The sequence below is a fragment of the Malus sylvestris genome, chromosome 15 (assembly GCF_916048215.2).
Source record: "Malus sylvestris chromosome 15, drMalSylv7.2, whole genome shotgun sequence".
NCBI lineage: Eukaryota > Viridiplantae > Streptophyta > Magnoliopsida > Rosales > Rosaceae > Malus > Malus sylvestris.
Genome location: NC_062274.1, coordinates 27,398,330 through 27,419,267, shown reverse-complemented (window position 1 = coordinate 27,419,267; position 20,938 = coordinate 27,398,330). Strand labels below are relative to the sequence as shown.

Genomic DNA, 20,938 nt, shown 5'->3' with positions numbered 1-20,938 from the left:
AGCTTCTCAATTGATTCTTTTAACTGTAGCTCTTCAAATATAATGAATGATCTTGAATTCTTTTTATATTTATAGATTTTTGTAGACAGAAATGAAGTCTCCAATTTAAGAGGAAATTGTAGCAATGGTCCCTCAACTTTATTTCCATGACCATTGGTCCCTCAACTTGTCAAAATGTGCAGCTATGATCCTTTTCCTTAACACTGTCAATAAATCCGTTAAATTCAGTCATGTGCATGGCACATGAGATAGATTGTAGGGGCAATTAAGGAAACATATTATTTCCCAGGTTGAAGTCAATACCCATCTCCAGGTTGAAGTCGATACTCATCGCCAGAGATGAGAGTGTTTACACCTATGTAGGTGAAAATCACAACACACGGAAGCAACAAATAAGAATTTATGCTTAATTCCAATCTTAGACAAACGGAAAAAGGGCTCAGAGCCATCATCTTCTTCTCCTCCTCTTCTACAACTCTCTCTTTCTCTCTTCTTTCGCTCTCTGAAAGTTCTGACAGGGACAATGACAGTGGTCTCCGCTAATGTCACCAAGCTAACGAAGCATGAGGTGCCTACACTCGCATCCCCCCCCCTCTCTCTCTCTCTCTCCCCCCTCCCCCCCCCCCATTTCATCTTCTTCTTCGTGACTAAATGAATGAATGGCATGTTTTCGTTCGCTGCTTTTAGGGTTTTTCAGAGGTTTGCATTTTATCTATTTTCTGTTCGCATTTTACTTTTTGTCCTGTTTGGTTCGCCAGAAAATGAAATTCAAAAAATACCCAACATTTCCCTTTCAATTTTCTTCTAATTTTTTAAACTAAAGTATTCATGGAATTTGTTGTACTGCTGCTGCAGTTGTGCAATTGGCATGCAGTGCGAATTAGTGTTTGGTTTTCTTAAGCATTTTTTTTTAATTTTCCCAGCATTTTCTCGGAAGCCAAAGTGTACTTCGGTAATTGGGAATGCGAGCCCTTTTTGCGTTTGTCTGAGGTTGGAATTTGCGTTTGTCATAGACCATGGAGGCTTTACGAATTGTATTTTGATGACTTAAATTCATGACGGGAATGGTTTGTTTAATGTATTTGATGACTAGATGTGTTTGATTAGAATCTTGTTTTCATGATCATGATTAAGAATTTGAATGGATGGGGAATGGGTATCGACTTCAATCTGGGGACGGGTATTGAGCTTTAACCTGGGAAATAATATGTTTCCTTAATTGCCCTTACAGTCAATCTCATGTGCCATGCACATAACTGAATTTAACGGATTTATTGATGGTGTTAAGGAAAATAACCATAACTGCACATTTTGACAAGTTGAGGGACCAATGGTCATGGAAATAAAGTTGAGGGACCATTGCTCAAATTGGATTAAAGTTGAGGGACCATTGCTACAATTTTCTCCCAATTTAATAACTTGGTTTGTGACGTGGAATAGGCGACTGAAATAATCAAAGAGCAATTAGAAAATTATATAATTTGCAACAAACAAGACTTATCTATTGTAGGTATAATTTACTGAACAATTATGGAGGCCATAGAGAGAGAAAAAAAGAAAGGTGCGGCAATAGAGAAGAAGAAGAGAGAGCTGTGTAATTGTGGGTGTGTTATATTCCACCTCATTGTGCCTTTATTTATAGTAGTAGGGAAGGTTAATTCCTCACCCTTTAGGATTACAACATTTAATAGGTAATCTACTCCTAATAGGAATATAAGATATATTCCAAGATATACTAGGATTTACACAATCACATTCCTAATCTAATAGGACTACAACACTCCCTCTTGAGTGTGTAAATACTCAAGTAAATGGTGCATCAGGTCTTCAATGATTAAGCAAGTATAGTTGATGAAGTCATCGGCACAATGAGTGAATGCGAGTCTCAGATCAATGGAAGAATGCATAAAAAGTAAAACTCACAAAACATCGTTATGGTAAAACCAAAGGTGGGGAAAAACCCATAGTTTAAGGAGAAAAGTGAGAAGTTGCGTTAAGTCAAAACTATACATCTTTTGGACGCAAGTAGAAGAGCTCACAAGGGTATGATCAGCCCAAGATGGGTGCCTCGTTAAAACCTAGTTAGGTAGCAAAAACCCAGTGGGAAAAATGCTCCTAATCGTAGGGAAAAAGAGTACATTAAGATCGAGTATATTTCTGGATACTTCCCTTGAGTTTGAAATAACTTCCAAATGAGAACTACAAGCATTGCATATGATAGTTAGGCATACCAATTCCTCGGACAAGCTTCTGGAAGGTTGACTTCGGCAGTGACGTCATGTAGAGGTCGGCAAGGTTGTCTGGGATCGGTTTGCATGACTTCAATCTCGTGATGCTTTGCTGATGTAGACGCAATATGTCTTGGTGTTGACTTTGTTGATGTATCATGGTTTGGTAGGGTTGATACATGCGGCATAATCTTCATGGATCGTTGTTGGGACTCAACGATGGATGAAAACACAACACGTACTTCGAATAAGCTCAACAAGAACTCCTAACCACATATCACTTGTGGCATAGTGAAGTAAGGTGAGTCTTGGAACAATTCGAAGATTTCACAACTAAGGTCATATCATGGACCTCCAAGATATTGCGATATCCCTAACGATAAAGACATAACAATTTAGGGATTTTGCCTTATGCGGGTTTGATAAGTAACCTGCGTCAGTATAACAACAAGACAAGCATCATTTCAAGGATCAGGGAGGTTGGATCCACTTAAGATGCGTTGGGATTTGCCCATGTAGTACCTTCAAGGTACGTCTTTAATACCAATTCAGTGGATGCGTGTAGGCGCAGTGTTACATCTTTACCAAGATCAACAACGAAAGAGATGTCCTATCTTAATACAATGAGCTAAGTACAACGAAGCGCAAAGTTAAACTTAGATATGGAATTTCAGATTCTATAACCTCTTCAAGGGTCTCATTTGCATATAACGTATGAACGATCATAGGTATACTCAAAGGTAACACATTCAAGGTCTAGTTCAACTGGTAAACCAAAATACCGTCAAAACAATGCTTGAACTTTAGGTCAAAGCATAAACGAGTTTTCCCAAGATCCTTCATCTCAAATTCCATCTCCAGGTGCGAGGCAATTTTCTCAAGCTCTTCCGAAGTCTTAGTGAGATTCGTGTCAACGACATAAATTGTAACTCTAGCAATTTGGAATAAGACTTCATAGTTTAACACGCAATGACATAATTCATATCCTTGACTGATCAAATAATCACTTAGACGGGTATACCACATTTGTCGGATTGTAAGTGAACGCCTCAAACAAGTTAAGAAGGTGTTCCATGGTTTTGGAACTATTTGAACCAGTCCAAGTAATTCTTCGGGAACTTACATGTAATTCTCCGTATCTATATCCCCATGGAGAAAACACTAACCACATTTCATAATGCTGCTATCAATCACAGGACGTTTTGAGAGAAACCTTGCGCCGTAAGACGTATATCATATCGCATTATTTCATTCATCTCAATACGCTTTCTTTTCCACTTGTAACATAACAGGGTTATCTTGGGCAGTGTAGGGACAACAGGTCCAATACACACTTTGGTAAGGAATTTGACCTGGATTGTAATTTCGGTTGTCCAATCAGTTTTACGTTGTCACTTAATCAACGGAACACGGTTCGATATCGTCGCTTTTCATTTATGTCGGTAGCTACCATATAAATGAAAACATCATCGATGATAATCTCATTTCAATTCCATTTAGCTCATCCAAACTAGTATACTGGACCAAGAACTTTAAGTCTCATGAGAGATCCGGATTAATCTCATAAGATGAAAATGATTTGAGATAACGATCGAGTTTAGATTCATTTTTGTGTCGTATCTTCCTCTTCTAGGGAAGTGAATCCTACGAATCGAATGATCTATCGTGCTCCAGGCTAAGACAAATTGATTGGTTATCCGCTGATGTACCGGACCGTCCAACAGGGGTATCCAAATCGTCCAACAGGGACGACACACCCTCCAGGGATGTTGACTCGACGTCCGTTAAGTACGTTTATCCTTGCAGGCATATTTGCAGCTGGTATATGATCTCGTCACTTTAGCTAGATCAGAGGAATACGTTTAGAGCAACATTCTGAAATCTAGAATTTATGGCACTTGCTTATCACACTTGTGCGATATGGGGATCGAGATGAGACATAGTGGGCAACGTCCATGCAAATTTCACGCCGTTCGCCAGGAACGTTGACGTTCTTATCTCCCCCAACGGCGAGAAGACTGTCTCATTAAAGTGACAACCCGCAATTGAGCGGTAAAGAGATCGCATGCAAGGGCTCAAAGAGAGCTAGTGTGAAGGAGAATCATGATCGACAAAAGATACACATCCTTCTTTGAGAACCCATATTGGTACGTTGCGGCGGCGCAACTTGGCACATGGAATGCTCACCTAAATGCGTAAATACGAAAATCGTCAGGTTCGTATCCAGTAACCAACTGTAACGTCATATAGGTTGGGTGGCAATGAGCCTCAAGGTGGACCAACATAACTGCGTACAAGGATTGCATAGCCCTAGGCAGAAACCGAAAACTTGGTACGTTTACCAAAATTCGGGCGATCATTTAAATTGCGCTTTATGATCACTAGGCGAGGCTCTTTGAGGTGAACATGGGAATTCAATGTTCAATTATAAACCCCAAATACATGCAATACTTTATCGAAAACCGTCGATATAAACTTTCCGGCATTATCCAGTCTCCTAGACCTTAAGGGATAAGTAGGGTGGTGAACCCTTAATCGGCCATGAGGTTTAGCAGCAATGTGTGTGGACAAACATGTGACCAGTTTGTCGATTCATCAACCAAAACCATAAGTATTTATATGGTCATCATTTTGGTTGGATTAGTCCACATATATTCCCTTGAATCCACTATGAAAAAAAAGGGTGATTTCGTATCTTTGCTAGGGATGATTGAGAAATCAAATTTCCCAAAATGAGTAGGTTTTGGTAAAGTGTGCTTGTAGGCACAAGATCCTTACTTCGGGTAAGGAGATGCGTCGTAGCATCATTGTGCGACCTAAGTGTCCCAAAAGGTCATGCCAAAACAAGTAAACTGCTCAATCACCAAGCTCCAAGCTGGCCACATGTGGCGTGTTTCCAGTTGGGAGACAATCCATTGGCCCCAAATCAAAGCTTCAGGCTCATTTTTGGCGGTGGTGCAAAGATATTTCACTCATTTTCTTCAGTGGTTCATTTATGATCATTGTCATCTCAAATATCCTTAAAAACTCAACGTCAGGGAGAATTTAAGGTCCCTTAAATGGTGATTCAGTACCATTCATACAATGAGAAGCGTGCCAATGCTCTTAATCAGGTTGGCTATACCTGAAGTTGTTGTTAAAAATGTGATTTAGGTGTAAAGTTAGTGTGCGTAGTACGCATTCATCCAGACAACTAACTTTCCCACATTCATATCTAATCACGTGTTTAAGTAAATCGGTCACATGTATTAAGAAACATGATTCAATTAACTCATATTTGAAGACAATATCAATAAGATTATCCATAAGTAAAACATACACCAAACGTGAATCCAAGAACATGGAAAAATGTTCACAAAGGAAATTGTTTACTAAGGGGATTCGGCCAACAAGGCCATCCATGTCAAAATTCTGCTTTTCCAACGATGTTTGGTGGAGCAAAATTAGTCTCACGTAATGACTACTAGAATGGTACTCCTTAACAACATTGGTAGAGGCACGAACAGGTGCATAACCAATGGTCTGTTCCATCGAGATGGAAATAGATTCTGCAGGGTTAAGGTTCGGGAATATTTTCCCTTATTCTTGAAGTTTTAGGTCTTAGGTACCAAGGATCATGCTTAGGGCATGATGCCACACCTTGGCAGGCCATGATTCTACCATATGTTGTAAAAAGAAACTCGAAATTGGATTGTGAGAGAATATGCCATTCGGTAGGCTTTGACCAAACTAGGTCGAGCTATTCGGTAAACTCCAGTCGAACTGAGTCCATACCGTTCTCTCACGTTTGTGGTAGTAATCAGATCCGAGAATTTGGTAAACTTTCGTTATCTACACTGCTGTTTCAGGGGCGAGTTAGAATCAAGGAAGGATGAGAAAAGTATTCTCCAATCAAAATTCGATCAGATTTATAAACTTCAGAATTGTACTCATTCATGGACGTAATTATGATGTGCTTCAGGCAATGTCTTTCATGATTAGACAGTTTGTAAGAGCGAGCCAAAGAGCCATGGAATCCTCGATCGGGAGGTATTTCTATTTGTAATGCTTTGAGCATAAGTCTTCGAATGAAGATCATGGTGGAGGCTTATTCATCTCTTCCATGCCATTGTTGGCTTCAATGGTTTCTCAGCTTCTTAATAGTCAAGTGGAGATTCACGTCTTGTACCCCACATAAAGTGGTTTCTTTTAGAAAATGTCCAAATCAGGAAAATCAAACTTGTGACGGTTCGACAATCCACTGAATTGGAAGGAACAAGATTGTGATTAGTGCTATGGGAATGAATCATCCATAAGCATCAAAGTTAGAACATTCGAGTTCTAAGACATGGTTTTCATGAAAAACGTCTGGTTTTCATGGGTGTATTGTTTTATGAAAACTTCGGGTTTCAAAGGCACTAAATTTGAAACTACAGGTCCAATTTAGTTTATGAACATTTAGTTCATAAAAGAGAGGTTCCTGCAAGAACACAAAATGCAATATACAACTAAGTGTAGTGGATTTGGGTTGCTTCAAGAACTCAAGTGTGAGTGCTTCGGGACTACGAAAGTGTGTCAAAAGTTCAAAGAAAAGAAATAAATTATTGAATCGTTAATGTCCAAAAGTGATCTTCAGGTCAATAATTTTGGATTAATTATCAGATTAATGGACTGCAGGTCACTTTTAATTAATTCAATAGATTGGGACCATTCGGGATTGATCGTATAAGCAAAAATAAAATTTGTGTAAGGCTGCAGGCTACACAAATAAATTAGGCCTATATTGGGCTCGGGTAGGCTGCAACTGGGTAGCCCCATAACAAGCAAAGCAAGTCAGCATGCTTGCTGTGATGTCACAGGCCACGGGAATAAGGCTGCAAAACAGCCCAACATAAATGTAGGCCAACGGGCTAGGGAAAAAGGGGTTAGAGCCCAGCGGCCTACTCGCTGGCTTTGGGCTAACTCGTGAAAGGAGCCCAGCTTCCGCTGGCTTCTGGTTGACGCTGGAGCAGGCCTAGTCAGCGCCAAGCTTCGAGCTTTGGGCCGAGAGGAATGATTGTTGTAAGCTGGCCAAAGCCGGCAAGCCTTCAATAAGGAACCCAGGCGCATGCCTAGTTCACACGCACATGCAGCAAGCCCAAAGGCTGCTGCCTCACGGGTCCAGTGCCCAAGCCTTGAGATGCAGGCTTGGTTTAGGTTGGCATGGCTACGGGCCGCAGCTCAACTGAAAAATTTTCCCAAAATTTAATTGTTTTCTTTTCGAAATTCCTAGGGTTTGAAAACCTCTAATTGCTTCTAATTTCTTTCGATTATTTGACTCACAAATTCCACATAACAAAAATTGCGTAATGCATGAAACAAATATATGGAACATTTACAATATATATATATCGGAAGGTAAATATAAATATAGGGGGTTCATGCATCATGGGGAATGTTTTCATGCTTCATGGTCATTTCAAATATCTTACTTTATTTTAAGCCTACCTGATTGACAGAAAAAAGTTATTCGAAAAACAAGGGGAGAGAATAAAAGAAAAGAAAATACACAGAAAAACTATAGGGGTGGAAGTGTAAAAGTGTTCAAAGGAGGGGTTCTAACACAATTTTAAGAAACCGAAGACCTCTGTAGGCATTTGGCATTAACCATTTGGGGGGTCCCATCTCCCTCAGGCCCGTCTGTCCGTCTCTCAAAAGGAAAGGCGGAGCGGCACAAAAACAAATCCAATGGAAGAATTTCAATCTCAACAAATTCAACAAACACTTGAACACCAATAGTCCATAAAAATTAATCCGAAACATTTCATATAAATTTCGTAAAATTCTCAGATTCTTCAAATTTCGGATTATCCAATCGATCTCTCAGCTGCCCACATTTTCGTCAGCTTCTCAGTGATTTCTCCGATCCGGTAATCCTTTGCTTCCCACCTCTCGCTTTTTTCTGTTCATTTTTTTTGCCGGCGAATAGCCGGAATTTCAATTTTTAAAAACCTCGTTCTTATTTTTTTGAGATAATTATGCCAGTTAGATTCTTGGGTTTTTTTGTGTGTGCAGGAATTGCCGACATGCATTGCCATTTGATTCAATTGATGTGAATTTTCTTAGTTGGGTGAGCGAGTTGGAATTCAAGCTCTTGTAAAAGTTCAGAATTTGAGTGGGATTTTGACAGAAATAAGAGAAAAAATGATAAATTATTAAGCTTTTAATTGAAATTGTATTAAACCCAATTGGAAGATTTTTTATACAGTTAATTGTAATTAGAGGCCAGAATTTCTTGGCACTATCTGAGTTAAACCCCGTTTCTAAATCAAGGCAATGCATCTGTTTTTTTTTTTTTTTTTTTTTTGTTTTTGTGTTTGATACCACACTTTTTAACTTGAATTCGAGGTCCCGAGTTCAATATCCCCTCTCCCAATATCGTTTGTATAAAAAAATAATTAAAAGTAATGGAGTATATAATTTAGTGGATGAGTTAAATTCAAGGTAATCTACAAAGAGGCTTTAAGTTTCACATTAGGTATTTTTGCTATTCAGAATTATAGTAATCTATGGTAGTTTGTTGGTATTGTAAGTTCCTATATAGTGGTTGACGCTTTTTATTACTCAGAATTGGATAATCTATGAAGTTCTGAGAAGTGCAGAATTTGATTTGGCAGATTTCGTTCTGGGAGGGTTCTGGATTTCGGTTAATGGGTGCTCCTAAGCAGAAGTGGACCGCCGAAGAAGAAGCAGCCCTTAAAGCTGGAGTACTTAAACACGGGGCAGGAAAATGGCGCACAATACTGACAGATCCAGAATTCAATACTATCTTACATCTGCGTTCAAATGTTGATCTCAAGGTATCCATTTTTCAAACTTTAGCTTCATGGGTACTGTCAAACTACTACGGAAAAAAAAAAGATGAAGTATAACCTCTGGACATCATATCTGATTTCGTAGCTGTTTCCTTGGATAGGACAAGTGGAGAAATATAAATGTGACCGCAATATGGGGTTCTAGACAGAAGGCTAAGCTTGCACTTAAAAGGAACTTACCAACTCCTAAACACGAGAACAACCCTTTGGCCGTGAGCACTGTAATCCAAAGTCATGAAGAAGTTGTTGACGCTAAGCCTCTTGCCATTTCTGGTGGAAAGTCGCAGACTATTGAATCAAAAGATTCAAAACAACCAATTGCCAGGTTAGATCTTCACCGCTTACATGGATATTGACGGTACTTTCATTCTCTGTCAAGAACTGGATCTGAAAAATCTCAATCTAATGGGTTAACAGTCAAATAACTGGGTAGCACTAAGGATCAACAGTACCTGTTATTTTCTCCCTCATTTCATTATCTTATTTCCATAAAATCTCGTACTCATGAATATTGTCATCGCAAAGCAGATGGCATGTAAATGTTATTGACAGTCTGCACAAAAGAATTTTATCACTGCATCTATAATATTTTGTCTTTAGGGGTCCTGTGATGGGTATGAACAGTCGTGTGCAATTTATAATTACCATTTTTCTCATTCCTTTTTCCGTTCATGTTTAGTCTCTATACACTGACTTTGTATTTCCTGAACAGTTGAATATGAATTCTGTATGTAAGCATAACTGTAAAGGTCACTTTAACTGAAGATTCTTGATATGGTTGGTATATGAGGATGGTTACGTTTACTAATTTGCGAGGCAGTCTTATGAGATCCTCCTACATTTACAAAAATATTTCCTGATAAGACTTCACATCTCATCCTTACTTTAAAATGGCAAAAGAAAACATTGTAAGCATGCCATTCTATCATATTTTTGTTGACGTGGTTATTGACTAGCTCTATGGAAACTTCTCTGGTTGGTTTTAGGTTGGATCACCTTATATTAGAGGCTATTACAAATTTGAAGGAGCCAGGGGGATCTGACAGAGCTGCAATTGCTATGCACATAGAGGTATATATATTGTGGGTCTTTCATTCATAGTTTTGGAAACCTGCCTCATACAAAAATTTCAGAAATCTTTCAGGTTTAAGTAATAAATACTTGACAAGTCAAACTAAAGTACGTATTTCTGCTGTTTTTGGACGCAAATGAGGAGAAAAGAGAGTGCATGCTTTCCTCGTATTTTCTGTTTATGTATCATTTCACTGCAATCTCATGTTTCCTCAATCTCATCTACTAATACTTGATCTTTTAGAGGAATTTTGAAGTTCTCAATTTTCATTTTGTAGGAGCAATATTGGGCACCACCAAAACTTAAAAAGTTACTGTCATCAAAATTAAAGAATATGACAGCCACTGGAAAGCTGATTAAGGTAATTAAGCTCTCAATTTTGGTATTTTAGAGCACAATTATTGTAGTATGTGTGCACTAAGATCTCATTTATCTGATTGATGTAAGAAGAAACCTTGGCCTGTAAGCCTGAAAAAGTTTTCAATGCCAATATATACTCACTGAAGCTCTTGTAGTATGTGATGCATGAGTCTTTAGTGACGATGATTTAGATTCGAGCACGAATCCTCTCCAACCAGGGGAGTTTGATGAGTAGCATCTACAAGGCTCTCCAAGAGTACTTGGGCTCTTTATCCAATTAGGCTAGAGTTCTAGTTTATTTGGGAATCAGCCATTTAATATTTTGTCATGTTTCCCTTTATGTTTTATGTAGCCCTAATAGGATTATTATTGATTAAGTCTTAGTTGGAATAGGATTAATTACGCAAGTTTTGGTAGTTTGTAAACAAGGATAAGGAATGGTAGTTGAGGTAGGACAGGATTTGGGCAATAGGGTTTAGTTGATATGACTCATAACCATGGATTTGTTTGATTAGGACTTAAATATTGGTATGGATAATAAGCTACTTCCCGTTGGAGAAGAAGTTTGTAATATGGAACATACATTCTTAATGAAAATACAAATATTATGTGATTATATCTCAGGAATTTTGTTTTATGGTCTGTGTTGCAGGTCAAGCATAGATACAGAATTCCATTAAGTTCAGCTACTTCTGAAAAAAGAAGAAGCTCTTCAGCGTTGCTCTTGGAAGGAAAGCAGAAGGATTCATTGAGAAAAGATAAGAGTGACGTCAACATCCTTACTAAATCCCAAGTAGATGCAGATTTAACCAAGATGAGAAGCATGACTGCACAAGAGGCTGCTGCTGCTGCTGCACAGGCGGTAGCAGAAGCAGAGGCTGCCATTGCAGCAGCTGAGGAAGCAGCAAGGGAGGCGGAGGCTGCAGAAGCTGAAGCAGAAGCAGCACAAGTTTTTGCCAAAGCAGCAATGAAAGCATTGAAATGTAGAAAACTTGGTAAAGTTCTCTTAAGCAATTTCGCATCATGAGTTGACGTTTAACATAAATTGTTTGTAGACTGAGAAATTCCCTTGTAGGATACTACTTTGCATCCCTTTAACTTTTGAATTTTGAGAGCTTGGCCAATATTTGGATAAATGCCATCCCTACTGAAAGGTCGCAGTTTCTCTATTTACTAGCCCTGCTGATGTTACTACCGCCTGAATTCTTGTCAAGTTACTGAAAGGTCACAGTTTTATCCATGAGCTCGTGCAGCTGAATATTTTTCCTTCACTATAATAGCATTAATGTATAGTGATTTGCAAATTTTAGTTTTTTTTAGGCTAATATAAATGATTCGTGATTTCTCGCTCTGAGGTTATATATATATCATGCAAAGGATTCAACAAGTAAGAAGATATATTTTGGTCAAACTAATCTAGTACTCCTATCCAGGCCTTTTATGTATTTCTTTGCAATTTTTTTTTTTGCAGACCTTGACATGAAACTCACACATGGGTAACTCATTCTTGAGCAAGAACCATGCGCGTGGGATGATGATACGCTGGGGCAGCGATGTCTTCATGTGTCTGTAGTGTAAATAGGTTGGGATTGTATATTTGGAACGTGGGAGCTTCGTTTCTGAACTTTCTTTCTTCTCTCTTTTTACAGGTATCATTTTGTAAGGAGCTTACAGGTTTTCTGATTCTGAGAGTTAAACGATGAGTAAACACTAGCTAAGCGAAGAGTTTTTTCATGCCAAGGTAGATAAATGATGCCGCATTTGCGGTTGTTGCTGTTGTATAAGTGCATGGGAAAATTACGATTCTTAGAAAATGCGATGTGCTTAATTGAAATGTGAGATGTTTGTCTCTCTGAAGGGATCTGGTTCAAAGGAAGGTCTAGACTTACTTCTGTCCTTGTTGAAGGGGGAAGAGTATCCCAACCCTTTTCCTTCTTTCCTTCCAAGCTTCCAGTTGCCGCTGTTGTATAAGTGCATCTGAAACATATCGATCCGTCCTAAGGCCTAACATGTCGCATTTGCAGTTGTCGCTGTTGTATAAGCTTCCAGTGTTTCATTTTGCCCTTAGTCATGAGAATCAACTCCATTTATTGGCGTTTCAATTTCCTCATCGACTTCTGAGTTTTCTCCATCTTCATCTGAAATGTAATCCAATGACCTAACTGTGTCGACATCTCTCCTGGTGCGAGTCTAACCAACAGAAAACTCATCCGAAGGAACATCACTACTCTCTTACCAACAAGATGATCCCTCCCAAAAGTAGTATTGTCCAAGGATGATGTATCTGTGGCTCCACTGCCAAAAGTGCTGGAACTTGATAAGCCTCTTGATCCAAGGTCCCAAAGGATTGCACGTTGGGTCCGGAAAGCGAGTGCATTCCGGGGTTGTTTCCGAACATGGGTCGTTGCTGCCAGACATGGTGCACAACACTGACGTTGTTTGGAAGGACTATGGTGGCAAATATGATGACTTGGTTGTTTTCGTAAGCCGCGGAGACATCGTACAAGGGGAAGCTGAGATTCCCTTTTTCCAAATGAATCCCGTAACTTTTAATTGGTGAAGAATGTACAGTCATAGTTCCATCGGTTCTTTTGCAAGCGATAATAGCTTGTGAACCTACCATGCCGGTAGACGTAGGGTTTGTGGCCCATGCAGCCCATCTCGAGTCACTCACCACAGATTGTGTGAATGCAATGTCGACAGTGGCTGTCGACGGCTAATAATTCCAGTAGATCGTCGAATTCAGAACGGGGAGCGTACTGCATGCGGCGAAGGTTTTCTTGTTGGAGAAGGTACAACTTGTGCATGGCGGTTGTGCGGCAGCTGATGAGAAGACGGAAGTAAACAGTAGGCAAATAACAAAGAGAGACTTGGAAAGTTCCATATATGAGCGTTCGAGTATAAAATTGATTGTTTGTCGTGGTTCAATATATATATATATATATATAGCTAATGGTATGATCTCATAATCCAATATGGAGTAGAACTGCTGGTTGCTTGGGATCCAAGCCTTTTTTAATGGCCTGTTTGGTATCCTATTTGAAAAAATTTCATTATTTTTCGAAACATTTTTTGAAAAAAAAATTCTTTAAGATTCAAAAACTTGTTTGGTATAAAATTTAAAAATTTTAAATCTTAAAACTTAAACTGGACAAAGAGGTCCAAAAAGAAGGGGTCGTAGAAGAAGGAGAAAGAGGAGAAAGGAGAAAAGAAAGTAAGAGATGATCGAAGGAAAGAGAAAGAAGAGAGAGGATCGGAGGAGAAAGGAGAAAATAAAGTAAGAGATGATCGGAGTAAAGAGAAAGAAGAGAGAGGATCGAAGGGGAGAGAGAGAGAGAGAGAGAGAGAGAGAGAGAACCGAGAGAATAAAGAAAGTAGATTGGAGGAGAGAAAAAAAGGAGCAGAGATAGAGATATAGAGGAAGAGAGAGAGAGAGAAAAAAAAAAAAAGAATGAGCTTTAAGTTTGAAAACTCTACTCACTTTTTGTGTTTTTAGAAAATGGGCTATACTTTTAAGTTAGTCTTGAGTCAAGTTTTTTAAAATAATCATACCAAACAAGTTTTTAAGGCCAAAAAACTTGAAAATTATTTTTGAGTTAAAAAAGTTAGATTCAAGTAAAGTACCAAACATATCCTAAATATATGCTGGTTTCCTAATTAGTTCAATTTCAATTCTCATTAATTAAGGATAATTACACGAGTTAAAAAGTGAATTACATAAAGAGAATTTTAGGGTTTTTTTTTAAAATAAAATTTTAATAATATAAGGGGGAGAGGGACAGTTCGAAACCGTTACAATAATTTAGGGGAGATAGAGTTTCGAACCCGGGCATGGATAGAAACCCATCACTGTATCCACTAGGATACTTGACACATGCAATTTTAGGATCATAACCTACATTCTGAATCACTGAAATTGAATATATAGTTGGTTTCCGGTGTGATTTTTCCAATTCTAAAGGAAGAACGCCCGAGGTGGTATCCGAAGACGAAGATAGTTGGAGGAAATTGAAATCGAGTGATACCAATTAACATCGGATCAGCTATCTATAAACCAATCTCAGGGATTAAAATCGAGTGATACCAATTAACATCGGATCAGCTATCTATAAACCAATCTTAGGGATTAACAACATCCATCTAGATACAAAAAGTGTTTCGTTCTGAAACTCAATTGACAGACTGATCTGTCTGCTCAACTGCGCTCCGCTACTAACTTGATGCATGATCTCGGCTAGGTGGTTAAATGAACAAAACATAACAGTTTTCTTGTAAGTGATACTAATTGCAGTAAGACTGGGTCGAAAAGAAATGCTGCCAACTCAAACTCACCAAACCACTCATGATTTATCAGGTAACGAAACATCATGTCTGTTGGCCTTTGCTACATTTGTTTGTCAAGGATTTCCATGTGACAAATCAAAGCGAGTGCAAATATTAAGGCTGTTCAACGATTGGATTTCAACTTTATTGCATCAAAGTGGTGGAGATGAGTGTTGTCCTTGCATCAGAGCGTGGGTTTGAACCCCGTCGACTCCATAATCTAACATCTAATTTAACAAATCTATCGTTTGAGGGACCAAAAAAAAAAAAAAAAAAACCTTCATTTCTTTCCCCTGATTTCCTCCTCTTTTTGCTGCTACTTTGGCAGCAGCATCTTTCCCTTCTAGCCTAGACAGTGATGTCTGGCATTCATCTCTTCCGGCAGCCAATATACCTTTCCCATCAACAGCAACAGAAGATGTCGTTTAAAACGTTATGGTGAGATGAGTTCACCGCGTCATGGGAAGGAAAACGTCTCTTATTATAATTCACCTTGAAATGAAAAACATAATCGTCTTATTATTGATGGAAATCTGCAGTTAACTTTTCTGCATGGAGAAAAATACTGGTCTCCAAAACCTCCGTGAATTCGTACATGTGGATGTACGCAGATGTGTCGGGGAGGAAAGGGAGACTAAGAGCACCAGAACAACCCCAGAACGTCTCCAATTAGAAGAAATGATACAGTAGAATACAGTACAACAACAAATAATCAGCAACCAAGTTAATCAGACAAGTCAATCCCAAACGCCAACACAAAGAATCCTTTAATAAAAATTATATCACACAAAAAAAAAAAAAAAAAAAACAAAAGCAGAGGAGCAAAACCCTCTCTCAGCTTTTTGATTTGGAATGCTTTACAAGCCAATCGATAACTGAATCGATGTTCGTTGAGTTCTTGCATGAGATCATGAAGCAACAAACTTCTCTGTCTGAAATCGACTTGAGTCCCCTGCACCAGCACAATGCCAAGATCAGTACCAAAACAACACGTTTTTTTCCCTCTCTTTTTTGATAAGTTTCAATAATAAAAGCACAATTGGATATACATTTCATCAGTCAATGCCTGTTTACTGAGAGCTCCCGGCTTGTCAATCTTGTTTCCAAGGACCAGTAGTGGGATCCCGCTTAGTGAGTTTTTGCTCAGCAAATCATGAAGCTCACTTTTTGAGACGTTCATGTTATCTGGATCGGCAGCATCAACAACATAACTGCAGGTAAAAAACAAGTTGCACAACATTGCTTTAAGGCCCCGTTTGGGATTGAGGTGATTTTAAAAAAAGCCACTGTGAAAAAAAGCTGAGGGTCATTTTTGTGTTTGGTAAACTGAAAAAAAAGAGCTTATTTTGGAAGCTGCTGTGAGAATAAGCTGAAAATCAAAGGAAAAGCTGAAGCTGCTATTTGCTGCTTTGAAAAAAAGCCAATTTTTTCAAAGCACACGGAGCTACAGTGCTCATTTAATGAAAAGACACACTATCATCCTGCTTTTTTTTCCAAAAGCACTTTCACAAAAACGTTTACCAAACACTCTACTGGCTTTATTTCACAGCCGCTTATTCTCACAGCACAGCCGCTTATTCTCACAGCAGCTTTTTTTCAAAGCACAGCAATACCAAACCAGCCCTTAAGTCTTCTAATACAAGGATCAACTCAAATGAATCATTAGTCAATGTATTATTCTGAGTCTTTGATACTTGAACAATCAACACACACAGGCCATTAACCAGAACATTTGACTATCAGCTAAATATTTTTTTAAACACAAGAAAACAACTACTAAAAAATTAGTTCATTCGGCCAAAGAAAAAGTTTTTAAGTTTGGGGACGCAGTTCCTAAAACTAAAATTTATACTTACAGAGTTCTCTAAAAGTAAAGTCATTTGAGATGGGAAATGGGTTACATACACTATAGCAGAAACAGCACGACAGTATCGCTCCCACATGCTGCGGAACCTGGGTTGACCTCCAAGATCCCACAACTTTATTGTAACATTCCCTTTGGTTACCTTCTTCATATTGAATCCTACCTGAAAATTGAATCAGATGCCTACATTGTCACTAGAAATTATTTCACTCACTAGAAAGACAATGGATCATGGAAGCTCTTCGTAAAAGGTACAAACATTTGAAAACATAACTTACCGTAGGAATCATGTCCTCACTGTATCCGCCCGTCTAAGCACAAAAACAAATAAATAAATAAATAAAGTTTTCAACACATCAGCAAAACAAGTAGACAAAAAGGAAAGAAACATCAAATACAAATGATCGCACTGATTTACTTACTGCAACAACATTTACAAGAGAAGTCTTTCCAGCATTCTGAAGTCCTATCAAAGATAGTTCCATTTCCTGCTTGAAAAAGAGGCTGTAATCACATGACGATAACATAAGCACAGGCAGTGTGAACTGACGTAGAGGTCAAATAAAAAATTTTAAATATAGCACACATATTTATGCCCGAAATTTGGCCATAAACACCCAAAGATTCTAAATGCAATCCCCACAATCAAAAGAATAAAAGGGAAAAATAGCTCTCCGAAAAAGTTAGTTCCATCTGCAGTTATAAATTCATAGGTATTTCACAGTTGCTTAGGTTCATTATCTATTTTTCATTCAATGCCTCAATAGAAGCCATGACTGCAGAGTATTATGTACACAACTTTCCCGTTTGAAAGACGCATAAATCACTAACATAACTTCAAAATTTGACAAAGATCGAAATTACAAATACATACAATTTGGTATACAGTGATATTATTCAAAACACGTTCTATCACTAAATCTAAAAATTTCCGAACTTCTATCATTTTACAACATCAGGAATCCACATTCTCATTTCCCTTTACCAATCCTTAAGCAACTATAACAATTGAATTGTCTCAATGCAAAAGAAGCAAAAGAACATTAACAAAATCTCCAACAGCCACCATGACATTCCACAAAGCACTGTGCATATTTCAGTTCAGCAATTCAACACAAGGCAAAAACAACCAAAATAAGCAACAATATATATATATATATGTGTGTGTGTGTGTGTATCGCAACAAATAAGCAGGAAACATTGCTAGCCAGAAGGCACAAAGCAATCAATCTAGAGTATAGTGTGCCAGACTTAAATTCACCCATCAGGGAAAATATAGCAACAGAAAAAAAAAGTTTGGAACAAAACGAAATCTTCAAAAGCAAAAGAAAACAATTTTGAGGTTCTTTCTTTTGGGTTTTCTTTTCCATCGTCTTTTTATGAAACCCAAAAAGCAACCTATGCATTTAAACCTTACAAACCAACAAATTCAAATCAAAATCCCACTCAAAATTTTGTTACTTTCAAACCCAAAACACAAGCAAAATCTTTCAACCAAGTCCCTGTAAATTCCGTGCATGTAAAAAACCAATAGAAAAATCTAAATTCCAGAAACAAATGTATCAAAACTGGATCATACAACAACCCCAACAAATTGAAAACCGAAACGAGAGAGAGAGAGAGGAGCTAACCTGCGGAGCCAATTGAGAAAAGCTTCCCACAAACCCATTGACGAATCTTGATTTCTCTGCGCTTAGAGAGAGAAAGAGGATGAGAGAGAGAGAGAGAGAGAGAGCAAGAGATCTGTAAAGACACAGTCACTCTGCCTCCCTCCAAATCGAGGCTTTAGCTTCTTCGCCTTCCTTCTTCTTCTACCAATACCACTCCTTCTCCATAAATACGAATTATTTCGTTTTTGTTTGTTTTTGATCCGAAATATTCTATGCATTCTCTGAATAATTGCCTTGTCTAATGTCCTGTAAAATCCTAACCGTCCACGAGTACAGTGGGACCCTGTGATTTGAACGGTTGAGATTAGTTTTAAACCAAACCAATCGCTGGCCGCACGTTCCGTTTACGAGGATCAATCAGACGAAACTCTACTGTTTCGGGAAGGTTGCTATGTAATCTTAGCAGTTGTGAGTGACATTACCGACCAATGATAAGCTGGCATAGTTTGACGTGGCAAGAAACCATTGGTTGAGTGGCCGTGAGTGTGGAGAGTGCTTGTAGAGTTTATCAACCCTTTGTACATCAAGCCTGATGTCCACGAAGTTTCGGGTGGCAGAGACAGATGACTAGGAGCCCACCCATTGAGTTGTCTTGTTTGTTTGTGTGCGTGTGTGTGTTTTTTTTTATTTTTTATTTTTTTGTAATAAATTATACAAAATTTCTTCAATTGTGGATCGCACTATAATCTGATACTTTTTGTTTTAAACGTTACAATATTATACCTTACATTATGTTTGGATGAGGGGAATAAACATGAAATTTTGGTAAAAGTCAGAATTTTTAAATTGACAGACACCAATTCTCTTGTTTGAATTCATAAACATATAAATTTAGAATTTCCGCGTGGAAAAAAAACTTGGAATTTGGGATCTCCAAATCCCAAGTTCAAATTCCATGTAAATAGGTTTCATTTCTCAATTTCTATGATTGAGAATTTAAAAATAACAAATTCCGTATTCAATTCCATTGTCCTCTTAGGTTAACCAAACAAGAAAATTTACAAATTCTAGAAAATAAAATCTCGTCATTTTAATTTCCGTCATTTTTCATTTCCTTAGTAATCTTAATTTTTTTTTATCCAAACGTAGAGTTAATTTATGAATTTGTTTTAATGTCAACCTCTGTTAATTGATCATTCAAATTGACAATTAAGCGATGAGGTAACAAATGCAAAGTCTATATTATTCTGATATGAAAGATCATGTAGATAAAATATAAAATTATTAAAGAAACCAATTTTGAAAAAATAATTTTTATGCCAAAAAATTAAATAAAAAGAGTGGGGCCCACCCCACTCCAACCAAACCATCCATCCTTTTTTCCCCTTCCATCCTCTCTTTTCCTTCCTTCACCACCAAAAGCCAAGGTTCTAAAATAAGCTAGATGCTAATTGGGTCACGGGCTGGAGCCTAGCGCTTAGACAGATTAGACGAATTTAAGTAAATCTATTATATTTTGCGTAAATAAGTGTCTCTTTACACCTAAAATGAATATAATTACATCATAAACTACAAAATATAATGACATATGTATTATAAAGTATTAGAACATAATGAAAACATGGGAAACAAGCATATAATGTGTGTTCATTTAAGTATTCTACAAGTCTCTTACAACAACAACAACAACAACAACAAAGCCTTTTCCCACTAAGTGGGGTCGGCTATATGAATCCTAGAACGCCATTGCGCTCATCTGTAACATGTCCTCCGTTAGATCCAAGTACTCAAGTCTTTTCTTAGGGTCTCTTCCAAAGTTTTCCTAGGTCTTCCTCTACTCCTTAGGCCCCGAACCTCTGTCCCGTGGTCACATTTTCGAACCGGAGCGTCAGTAGGCCTTCTTTGCACATGTCCAAACCACCGGGACCGATTTTCTCTCATCTTTCCTTCAATTTTGGCTACTCCTACTTTACCTCGGATATCCTAATTCCCAATCTTATCCTTTCTCGTGTGCCCATACATCCCACGAAGCATCCTCATCTCCGCTACACCCATTTTGTGTACGTTGATGCTTCACCGCCCAACATTCTGTGCCATACAACATCGCTGGCCTTATTGCCGTCCTATAAAATTTTCCCTTGAGCTTCAGTGGCCTACGACGGTCACACAACACGCCGGATGCACTCTTACACTTCATCCATCCAGCTTGTATTCTATGGTTGAGATCTCCATCTAATTCTCCGTTCTCTTGCAAGATAGATCCTAGGTAGCGAAAACGGTCACTTTTTGTGATCTTCGCTAGATTGCTCCGGTCATTAGTGTGGATAAGTATATAAATGGATAGAGATAGGAAAGCAAACACAAGATGTACGTGGTTCACCCAGATTGGCTACGTCCACGGAATAGAGGAGTTCTCATTAATTGTGAAGGGTTTACACAAGTACATAGGTTCAAGCTCTCCTTTAGTGAGTACAAGTGAATGATTTAGTACAAATGACATTAGGAAAAATTGTGGGAGAATGATCTCGTAGCCACGAAACTTCTAAGTACCGGAGTGTGGTATCGTCTTGACTTGCCTTATCTGTCTCATAGGTAGATGTGGCATCTTCTCTGGAAGTACTCTTCCTCCATCCAGGGGTGGTATCTAT

At 38.3% G+C, this 20,938-nt stretch overlaps 2 protein-coding genes across 4 annotated transcripts; one reads left to right on the top strand and one right to left on the bottom strand.

The window, feature by feature from the left end:
• The first annotated feature begins 7,870 nt into the window (after nt 1-7,870).
• Nucleotides 7,871-12,350, top strand: LOC126603983 (telomere repeat-binding factor 1-like). 3 transcript variants are annotated; one of them, XM_050271027.1, is made up of 8 exons: nt 7,871-8,116; nt 8,262-8,316; nt 8,864-9,046; nt 9,163-9,386; nt 10,048-10,132; nt 10,411-10,494; nt 11,146-11,488; nt 12,143-12,350. In XM_050271027.1, the coding sequence occupies exons 3-8, from the start codon at nt 8,897-8,899 to the stop codon at nt 12,154-12,156; spliced, it is 900 nt and encodes a 299-aa protein (XP_050126984.1). In that variant the 5' UTR covers nt 7,871-8,116; nt 8,262-8,316; nt 8,864-8,896; the 3' UTR covers nt 12,157-12,350. The 3 variants fall into 3 exon arrangements, with proteins under 3 accessions (XP_050126984.1, XP_050126983.1, XP_050126982.1); XM_050271025.1 differs by having other exon boundaries at nt 7,872-8,116; nt 11,965-12,350; XM_050271026.1 differs by lacking the exon at nt 8,262-8,316 and having other exon boundaries at nt 11,965-12,350.
• Nucleotides 12,351-15,451: 3,101 nt separating this feature from the next.
• LOC126603984 (ADP-ribosylation factor-like protein 8a) lies at nt 15,452-18,546 on the bottom strand. The gene is made up of 6 exons (XM_050271028.1): nt 18,312-18,546; nt 17,103-17,184; nt 16,959-16,991; nt 16,722-16,843; nt 15,866-16,027; nt 15,452-15,768 (listed from the first exon to the last, which is right to left on the bottom strand). Exons 1-6 carry the CDS (start codon nt 18,347-18,349, stop codon nt 15,651-15,653), a joined length of 555 nt encoding a protein of 184 aa, XP_050126985.1. The 5' UTR covers nt 18,350-18,546; the 3' UTR covers nt 15,452-15,650.
• Nucleotides 18,547-20,938: the final 2,392 nt, after the last annotated feature.